The sequence below is a fragment of the Rhinoraja longicauda genome, chromosome 4 (assembly GCF_053455715.1).
Source record: "Rhinoraja longicauda isolate Sanriku21f chromosome 4, sRhiLon1.1, whole genome shotgun sequence".
Taxonomy (NCBI): Eukaryota; Metazoa; Chordata; class Chondrichthyes; order Rajiformes; family Arhynchobatidae; genus Rhinoraja; species Rhinoraja longicauda.
Genome location: NC_135956.1, coordinates 43,828,574 through 43,838,707, shown reverse-complemented (window position 1 = coordinate 43,838,707; position 10,134 = coordinate 43,828,574). Strand labels below are relative to the sequence as shown.

Below are 10,134 nucleotides of genomic sequence, written 5' to 3'. Positions count from 1 at the left end.
CACTTACAGAAAAAATGCGGATTAATGAAAAGTGCAAGGTCTGCAATGATGTAGGTTGGAAGATTGGGACCGCGGCCCAGTTTAATGGAGGACCATTCTGTTGTCAATGGAGAATTAACCATTTCTGAATCTTCCGGTACACACTTTCAAGCTTTTGTATCTTCTGCCTGATGGGAGAGGGAAGAAGAGGGAATGATTGGAATGAAAATGGGCAATGATAATGTTGGCTGCTTTCCCAAGGCCTAACCCTTACACTCCAACCGCGCTCCTCTGCCTCTACTGGAATATCTCAGCCTTTTCCATTCATATGCCTCGTCCACAGCCTCCTCCCAGGGGACCGTCAGCTCAATGATAAAAACACGCCGACAGGAGTTGGACCAGAGCACGAGGTCTGGTCGCAGGTTGGTAGCTGCAATTTCAACTGGGAAGGAAAACCTCTGGCCTAGGTCAACACGCATTTCCCAGTCCCTGGCTGCGTTCAGTGGGCATGAGCTGAGAGGCGAAGGGTTAGTCCTCCGTTTCTCTTCTTCCTGCATGAAGGATGGTATTTGCCGGGATGTTATCTGGGCATTGATAGGCATGGCGTTGGCGGTAACTCTCTTGCACTCGAGTTCAGCTGCCAAACACCTTAGCACCTGGTTGTGTCGCCAGGTGTAACCGCCTTGTGTTAGGCTGGTCTTACAACCGACCAGGATGTGCTTGAGGTTTGCTGGAACTGCACACAGGGGGCAGGCTGGATCCTCTCCCAGCCAAAGATTTAGGTTTGTGGACGTCATATGTGCCTCTGATAATAAAGCTTATCATACTTGACTCCATACTCCACAGCTCACTCCATGTGATCTTCCTCCTCTCAACGCCATCCCTCCTCATCCAGCAGCCTTGCTTGGCTTGGGATATGGCTTTGGCACACCTGGCTGCTTCTTCTTTGCGGCGCACCTCCTCCACCACCAGGTGCCGACGTTCAGCTTGAGTAGCGTTTTGCCAGGTAGGTTTCATTGTTCCCAGGCCAAAACCCCCTCGGCCTTGTTGGACATGGCCCACAATGTCCCGGTGTCGGAGGGCGGATTTTGCGTTCAGTACCACTGCTGCTGGAGTCCATTTCTTCCCTGTTGCTAGGGTTGGACACCTCTTACTATTGGGTCCCGGGATTCTGTTAGTGTCATGTCCAGCCTTGCTTTGGCGCATTTGTATTCCTCCACCAGGCTTGAGACTGGCAGTGAGAGGGCTCCATTCCCGTAGAGTCCTATGCTGCTGAGGCATCTCGGTAGCCCAAGCCACTTCCTCACTTGTGAGTTCACCAGTCTCTCCAGCTGGTTGACATGGGATAAAGTGACCTCGTAGATGGTAATTGGCCACATGAGTCGGGGCAGCAGACTGAATTGAAGGCACCAAAGCTTCAGCTTCCCTGGGAGAGCAGTGTTGTTGATTTGCTTGAGGCCACTGATTGTATCCTGCCTGAGTTGTTCCACCTGCTCTGTGTCCTTGAGGTATGTGGTGTACCATCGCCCAAGGTTTTTGACAGGCTCCTCCAGGACAGTTGGTATTGTTCCGTTATTGATGCGGAACCTTTCGTCAGTGAGCCGGCCTTTGACGATGGAAATACTACAGGATTTGCTGGGTTTAATCGCCATTCGTTCCCATTTGATGTTTTCCTGGAATTTATCCAGCAGGCGTTTGGTGCATGCTTTTGTTGTTATTGTGGTCATGTCATCCATGTACGCCCTGATTGGAGGAAGACGCAGCCAGCTCTTCAAGCGTTCCCCTCCGACCACCCATCGTGATGCTCGAATGATGAGCTCCATTGCCACGGTGAAAACCAGGGAAGAAATGGTACAGCCCGCCATTATGCTTACCTGAAGGTGGTGCCAGACGGTGGTGTTATCTTGTGTTGTGACGCAGAACTGGAGGTCCTGGAAGTAAGCTTTTACCAGCTTTGTGGTGACCTCTGGGACCTGGAAGAAGTTAAAAGCTGCCCGAAGAGTCTCATGGGCCACCGAACCAAAGGCATTGGCAAGATCTAAGAAAACCACACACAGAACCCTCTTTTCTTTCTTGGCAGTTTGTATCTGGTGCCAGATGATGTTTGCATGTTCCAGACATCCTGAGAATCCACGTACCCCTGCTTTCCGCACTGACGTGTCAATGAAGTTGTTGCTCTGCAAAAATGCTGAGAGTCTTTGGGCCACAACACCAAAGGAGAGTCTTTCGGCCACAACACCAAAAAAGATCTTTCCTTCCACATATCAACTTTGGTGGCAAAAACAAGGAGGCAGATTATTATCTCAATGGTGTCAGATTAGGAACGGGGAGGTGCAACGAGACCTGGGTGTCCTTGTGCACCAGTCACTGAAGGTAAGCATGCAGGTACAGCAGGCAGTGAAGAAAGCTAGTGGCATGTTGGCCTTCATAACGAGAGGATTTGAGTATCAGAGCAAAGAGGTCCTTCTGCAGTTGTATAGGGACCTGGTGAGACCACATCTGGAGTATTGTGTGCAGTTTTGGTCTCCTAATTTGAGGAAGGACGTCCTTGCTATTGAGGCAGTGCAGCGCAGGTTCACGAGGTTAATCCCTGGGACGGCGGGACTGTCATATGAGGAAAGATTGGAAAGATTGGGCTTGTATTCACTGGAGTTTAGAAGTAGGAGAGGGGATCTTATAGAGACGTATAAAATTATAAAAGGACTGGACAAGCTAGATGCAGGAAAAATGTTCCCAATGTTGGGGGAGTCCAGAACCAGGGGCCACAGTCTAAAGGACCTGTCCCACTTAGGTGATTTTTTAGGCAACAGCCGGCGACTGTCAAGGTCGTAGCAGATCGCCAAACTTTTCTTTTACTTGATGATAATGACCACGACAATGTCGAGTCAGGTCGAGATTACAGCGTCTTTGGAAACATCGCGAAATTCCCATGCTGTCAATGCTTCTCCGTCGTCCTAATTTTCGCTGAAATCACTGACAAGTCAGTAAGTACTTTAGAGTTTTGAACTATAACATCTTGTATGGGTTACTTAAAAACCAAGCATCACTGTAACACGGCATAAACTCGATTTACTTCCAGTTTACTAATAGCTATATTAAAAAAAAAATTTAAAAAGTGGTTAAGTGGATTTTTGTGCGGAGTTTGGGCATTCTTTGAAAATGTACAGGAGATGCATATCTGGTTTCTGGGTTGCATATCTGGGTTGGGAGCCCATTTTAAATGTAATTGCTGATGGCCATAAACATCGTGAAATTCCCACACTTACCTGACCGTCAAACTGTCGCCTCCAATCTACCTGTCAAATGTCCTAACGGTAAATAAATTGGTTAAACACAAGCATTTTATGGTATTTTGAAATTACTTTACTTATTTTAATATTATGTACTTCTAAATGCATCTAAGAGAAAACCTGGGGACAGCATGCGACAGCGTGCGACAGCACCTGCGACAGCATGCGACAGCACCTGCAATAAGCAACGATACCTGGCGACAAGCCACCTGTCGCTGAGACATTTCACTCCGGATGATTTCTCAGCGACGCGCTACGATTCTTGGAAGACTCCTCACGATCATGCCCGCGACACCCGGCAAAGTGTCGGCGACAGCCTAGTCGCTGGCAGTCTCCTTAAAATCGCCTAAAGTGGGACAGGCCCTTAAGAATAAAGGGGAGGCCATTTAAAACTGAGGTGAGAAGAAACTTTTTCGCCCAGTAAGTTGTGAATTTGTGGAATTCTCTACCACAGAAGACAGTGGAGACCAATTCACTAGATGAATTTAAAAGAGAGTTAGATAGAGCTCTAGGGGCTAGTGGAATCAAGGGACATTGGGGAGAAGGCAGGCACAGGTTACTGATTGTGGATGTTCAGCCATGATCACAATGAATGGCGGTGCTGGCTCGAAGGGCCAAATGGCCTCTTCCTGCACCTATTTTCTATGTTGATGGCTTTACACCAGAATTAGCCAACCCGCCTGTCCAGTCTACTTAAAACTTGTTTTTCTGGAAGTGTTCTATTGCTGAGGCAGGTTTCAGATTGTGCAGGTTGGTTCAAGAACCTGATAGTTCTAGGAAGGTAGCTGTTTCTGAACTTGATGGTGTGGACAATAGCCTTTCGTGCCTCTTGTCCAATGACAGCAGCGAGAAGGGGGCATGGCCGAGGTGATGGGGATTCTTGATAGTAGATGCCGCCTTCTTGAGGGAACACCTCATGTAGATGCTTTTGATAGTGGAGAATGATGGATCGGCTGCACCTTTCACTCTCTTCAGCTTTTAACTTTCCTGTGCTTTGAAATTGCCTTACCAGGCCATAATGCAACTAGTCAGGATACTTTCTACAGTGCATCTGCAGAGGTTTGTTAGAGTATTTGGTAACATACCAAATGTCCTTAAACCGCTCAGAAAGTAAAGTTGCTGGCATTCCTGCTTCATGATTACATCTATGTGTTGGGCTCAGGATAAATCAACCGAGACGTTAATTTGGTTATTGGAACTTGAAGCTGTTACTTTATCAGTGCCGACACACCAATTAAGATTGGTGACTGGTCTCCCAACTTGTTCTATCTCTCTCCTGTATGATGACTCATTACCACCCATGATTATGCCTTCCACAGTGGTGTTGTCAGTGAATTGAGCTGTCCTTTGCAACACAGTTATGAGTGTAAAGAAAATCAAAAAGGAGGCTCAACATACAGCCCTGAGATGCACTGTGTTCAGAGTCAGTTATCGGACCACACAGATTGAGGTCTTCCAATGAGGAAGTCAAAGATCCATTTACAAATCTAGTTTCATTTAAGACAATTTGTTTTGTATGATTTATACCTAATTGCAACTTGATATTGCATTCATTATTACACACGCCAATACACAACATGCTAATTAAAAGCACTATAGAGAGTATTTTCCGCAATAAGTTCATGTTATAGGAGCAGAATAAGGCCATTCGGCCCAACAGGTCTACACCACTATTCTGATCTGGCTGATCTATCTTTCCCTCTTAACGCTTGGCAAAGAGCAGCACCTTTGCTCTTTCCTTATCTGTAGCTTATCCCATTTCAGACCTTAAGAGCTAACACTGTTTATTCACACAGATGCTGCCTGACCTGTTGAATATTTCCAGCACATTCTGCTTTTATTCAAAGATGAATGGAATCTCCTGACCTTTACTTTTGTCTGATGTGGTTAATGTTCTCTGCTTGCAGCTTTGGGAAGCTGAAGGAATTGGGAGCCGAGGGGCAGGATGAGTGGCTGCTCCACACCGTGGAGTTGGCTGATACTTCTCAGTGTCTGGTCATTGCAGTTGGCAGGTAACTATAAATCAACACAAAATGTTTCCTGCCTCTGTAGAGCAAGTGTTTGTTGAAATCCCATTTATTGAGTGTCAAGCTGCACTTTTACCAGGGCAATACTAAACCTCTTATTGAAGGATTTATTGACTTCCATTTCTCCCCCAACTCCCCATCTCACCATATCTACATTATTATTTTCTTATTTCTATTTATAATTCTTCTTTCTCTCTGTCTATTGTCTCTGTTTTGTCCTCAGGCATCTTTCTTTCCATTCAATTTTCTATTCTGTCCACCTCTCTTTATTTTCCACTCCACTCCTACACCACTCTCTAACTTTTCCTGTCTCCCTGTGTTTTTCATGTATTCATTTGTTTTTCAGTTTCCCAAGCTGTTCCAAGGGTTTCTGAGATTTACCCTCGCACCGGCGGCAGGAATGGGGCAACCAGGCTGACAATCAGAGGGGAGGGTAAGGAAGATTTTCCTCCTTTGCTGTGAATCTAGCTGATGAACCTCACTCCCACTGCTACTAAACCATTTTGGATTTTTTTACAGGATTCTCAGGAGAGAATCAGTTTGATTACGGAGCAGGAAATGAAGAGCTAGGTAATCAGGTACAGCTGGTGTCGGAAACCAGATCCATCCCCTGTGATGTGGAGAGGGATTCCAGCCATGAAACACAGATTGTTTGCTACACCAGGTAATTCATTCACACTCAATGACGTGACTCAGCAAACACAGGACAAACATTTGCTGAATAATAGTGTAGATGAGTATTTTACACAAACACTTAACACAAGATCTTCAAGATCTTAAGCTCAATTAATCTTCAACTAATACATGTTGTCTTGTATAAAAAACAATTTACTGGAGGAACTCAGCATGCCAGGTAATGTCTGAAGAAAGGTCTCGACCCGAAACGTCACCCATTCCTTCTCTCCAGAGAAATGGACAGGCAATGTTCAGGGTCGGGACCATTCTTCAGAGAGATGAAGCGGGGTGAAACCTAGTAAAAAAGTGGTGAGGAGAAGCGTGGGGCAAAAATTGCCAAGTAATGTGGATAAAGTGATGGGGTGGTTAATGACATTTAGGCGGAGTAAGCAACAAAGCCTACAGGTGATATGGAGACAAAAAGGTGTCAGGTAAGGAATGAAGATGCAGAGTGAAATGTAAAGCCAGTGGAAAGGAGAATGGGTGGAAGGTGACAGGGTGGAGGGGAGGGGGGATTATTTAAAACTGGAGAATTCAATGTTCATGCCCTTGGGTTGAAGGTTACTCAAGCAAAACGATGCTGTTCATCCAGTTTGCGTGCGGTCTCACTCTGCCAATGGAGGAAACCAAGGATGGACAGGCTGGCATAGGAATGAGAAAGGGAATAAAAATGATTAGCAAATGGGAGCTGCAGCGGGCTTTGGAGAACAGAGCACAAGTGTTTGGTGAAACGGTCGTCTAGTGTCCCTTTGATTTGAAAGGAGCCCAAATTGTGAGCACCAAATTTAATGAACGCAGTTGGGAAGATACAGGTAAACGTCTGCCTCACCTGGAAAGGTTATTGGTGTCCCTGAATAGAGGTGAGAGAGGAGGTGTAGGTGAAAATGTTACGTCCCCTATAGTTGTAGAGGAAAGTGCCTATGGAGACGGAGGGTCGGGCGGGGAGGGATGAGCAAACCAAGGAGTTGCGGACAGGTTCTCCGAGGAAAGTTGTTTTGTACAATTTGTCTCCCTTTGCATCTCAATATTGCTTTATATCAATTATAACCCACTTCAGCAGATAATTCCCACCTAGTTAAATCCCTTTCAAGTACAGAAAGAGTATTCAAACATTGTATCTCTGCTGCTTGTCTCTGTTCCTGGTTTCTTTTAGCTGATGAAATCAAGTAGAAACCTGCCGCGTGCAAGTGGCTTCAGAATCATAGTCTGTTGCCAATCGTAAACCACAGAGAGGCAAGGTCTTTAATAATAATAATAATAATAATAATGCATTACATTTATATAGCGCTTTTCATATACTCAAAGACGCTTTACAGAGATTTAGAGAACATAGGGAAATGAATAAATAGATAAATAAGTAAATAAGTAAACGAACAGAGAAAGGAGACAGAAGGTGAGGTGACCTTCAGTGGTTGAAGGCAGTACTGAACAGGTGAACAGTACTGAACTTTAGTGGGCAGTTATCCCTGGGTGGATTTTCTCTGCTATAAGTGGCTTAGGAACCATCTGGTCAAAACAAATCAATAGATGCTGGAAACACAGGGTGGGTCTGGAAGCAAGAAAAAAATAATATTTCAGGTTGTTCACCTATAATTGGAACCTGAGAAAAGCTCAAGTTTTTAAGATACAGGGATGGGGTGGGCAGACAGATCTGCTGAGTATTTCTGGGGTGCCACAGTTGCACAGCTGGAAGAACAACATCCTCAGTTTCAGCAACCTGGATTCAACACTGACCTCCCGTGCTGTCTGTGTGGAGTTTGCACGTTCTCCTTGCAGATTTCCTCTGGGTGCTGTAATTTCCTCCCACATCCCAAAGACGTGCAGATTGCTAGATAGATTTACCACTAGTTTGCCTTTGGTGTGTAGGTGTGTGGTTGAATCTAGAGGTCTTTGATCAGAATGTGGGGGGAGTAAAATGGGATTAGTGTGGGATTGGTATAAATAGGCATTTGATGGTCAGTCTGGACTTGGTGGGCCAAAGGACTTCAGTCTTTCTCTGTGACATCTGCTTTGTTTTACATTTCCAACACCTCAGCATTTTTCTTTTGAATTTGCCTTAAGGTATTTGCTTTTAAGATAATCCTTTAAAAAAACAAACTATTGTTGTGACTGCAATGAATGTTCTTCTTTATTTCAGGCCTCTACCAATAGACTCGTATTATGTTGTAGTGAGTGTGGATGGGGTTGAAGTTAACAAGCGATTTGCCTATGATGTGAGTAAAATGTTTTCATCCTCACTTGTTGCTTATTGCAAATCAGACAAGATTGTGGGAAATATGAATCAGATTTGCAGTGTGATCCAAATGAATTATAGTTTGGTATTATGAACAGGCCTTTCCAACTGAAGCTCAACACCATGATTTCACCAGAATTAATTAATTACGTTTTCTTTCCTAGGTAAGAGATCATTATACCCCAACCATTGAGGAGATTTCACCAAAGTCTGGACTGCCAGGTCTGTGCTACAGTGTGTTCTTCGATTGTTTCACTGTCAGTCAGAGAGCAAGATTTCTTCACATCAACATGCACGCTGCATGCATGTCTGTCTACCTTCCCATGGAAAGGTCATATAACCAGGAGAAGCCTTAACTGAGGAGAGGATAATCATTGGTCTGTCTTACACAAGGATACAAGAATGATCCCAGGAATGATTGGGTGAACATATGATGGGTGGTTGGCGACATGGAACTGTACTCGGTGGAGTTTAGAAGGATTAGGGGGACCTCATTGAAAGCTACTGAATAGTGAAAGGCCTGGATAGAGTGGATGCAGAGAGGATGTTTCCACTAGTTGGAAAGTCTAGGACCAGAGGCCATAGCCTCAGAATAAAAGGAAGTACCTATAGAAAGGAGATGAGGAGGAATTTCTCCAGTCAGAGGGTTGTGAATCTGTGGAATTCATTGCCACTCTCCTCTTTGGGGGCAAAATGAATGGATATTTATAAGGTGGAGATTGACATATTCTTGATTAGTAAGGGTGTCACGTAATTGGGAGAAGGCAGTAGAATGGGTTTGAAAGGGAAAGCTAGATCAGCCGTGATTGAATGGTGGAGTAGACTTGATGGGCCCATGGCCTAATTCTGCTCCCATAATTTATGAACTTATGACACTGTTGGTCTCATTGGCTCAGGCAGTTCCAGTTCAGTCAACTGCTGAGTGGAAGCTGAGTGTTTTTTCCTGCTCTACAGCCTCTCACTTTGCCAGTGCGTTGCTCTTTCATTGACAATATAGGAATAGTAAAATTATCTGTGCTCATTGTTTACATGGACAAAACCAGGCAGCAACTTCAGGAATCTGCACAATCAGAGTAAACAGTGGAAAAATGAGGAGTCATTCGCTGATCCATTCACATTCTGTCACTCACACTCTCATCATACTCCTACTGTTTTGGGGCTTTTTAAAGTCTCATGACTTGTCTGATCAAGAATATTGTGTATTTTCCAAAGAGTTGTCTGATTTAACAGACCACAGCTCGCCTATACTTCACCCTCAGCCCTGGGAGCTTCGTGACTTCTTGAGAGACCAGAATGGGCCTCCACTGAATATATCTGCGGTGTGACAACATCCCTGAGAGTGTGGCGCCCCCCTGCACTCCACTGGAGTGTGATTAAGTTTCTAGAGTGGTTCTTGAACCAACATCTCTAAAAGTAGTTTCCATGTTGGGATGTTCTAACTGCAAACTGTGGCTCAATGTTGAAGATTTTCACCTTCCAACTTTCTTCACTATTGCTAATTTTCTTCTGGGTCCTAGGCCAACTCATTACTATCCGAGGGAAAATTATAACTGACGTCTACAGTAGTAATGAACCACTGGAAACCAACCAGAAAAAAACCAAGATTTTGAGGTAACAATTACATGAATAAAGTATGTTGAAGCAGCCCAGTGACCCACCAGTTGCTTCAGTGTTCCTCTTGTCTGTTCACTGAATGCAGCTTTGCTCTGTGGCTTAGTGTTTGCTTTAGTCAAGGTGTTTGCTAGATGTGACACATTTTGATCTGCGATTTTTTTCCTTCATGGTTTAGCCCTGGAGTCAATAATTATGTATGGTTTTGATTCGTGGTGCAATAAAGGAATTCCATGAGTGAAAAACAAGTTGCTGAAGGAACTCAGGCAACAACTGTAGAGGGAAATGGGCCGATGAAGTTTCATGTCGGCACCCTTCT

General features: G+C 44.7%; 1 protein-coding gene across 1 annotated transcript in view; it reads left to right on the top strand.

Annotated features, from left to right (window-relative positions):
- Positions 1 to 1,704: 1,704 nt before the first annotated feature.
- pkhd1l1.1 (PKHD1 like 1, tandem duplicate 1) overlaps positions 1,705 to 10,134 on the top strand; it is a 137,915-nt gene continuing 129,485 nt past the window's right edge. The window contains exons 1-8 of the mRNA XM_078398424.1: positions 1,705 to 1,830; positions 4,004 to 4,050; positions 5,177 to 5,277; positions 5,643 to 5,729; positions 5,816 to 5,960; positions 8,109 to 8,184; positions 8,369 to 8,426; positions 9,722 to 9,815. Coding sequence (XP_078254550.1) covers positions 1,705 to 1,830; positions 4,004 to 4,050; positions 5,177 to 5,277; positions 5,643 to 5,729; positions 5,816 to 5,960; positions 8,109 to 8,184; positions 8,369 to 8,426; positions 9,722 to 9,815 — 734 coding nt within the window. The remainder of the gene's footprint in view (positions 1,831 to 4,003; positions 4,051 to 5,176; positions 5,278 to 5,642; positions 5,730 to 5,815; positions 5,961 to 8,108; positions 8,185 to 8,368; positions 8,427 to 9,721; positions 9,816 to 10,134) is intronic.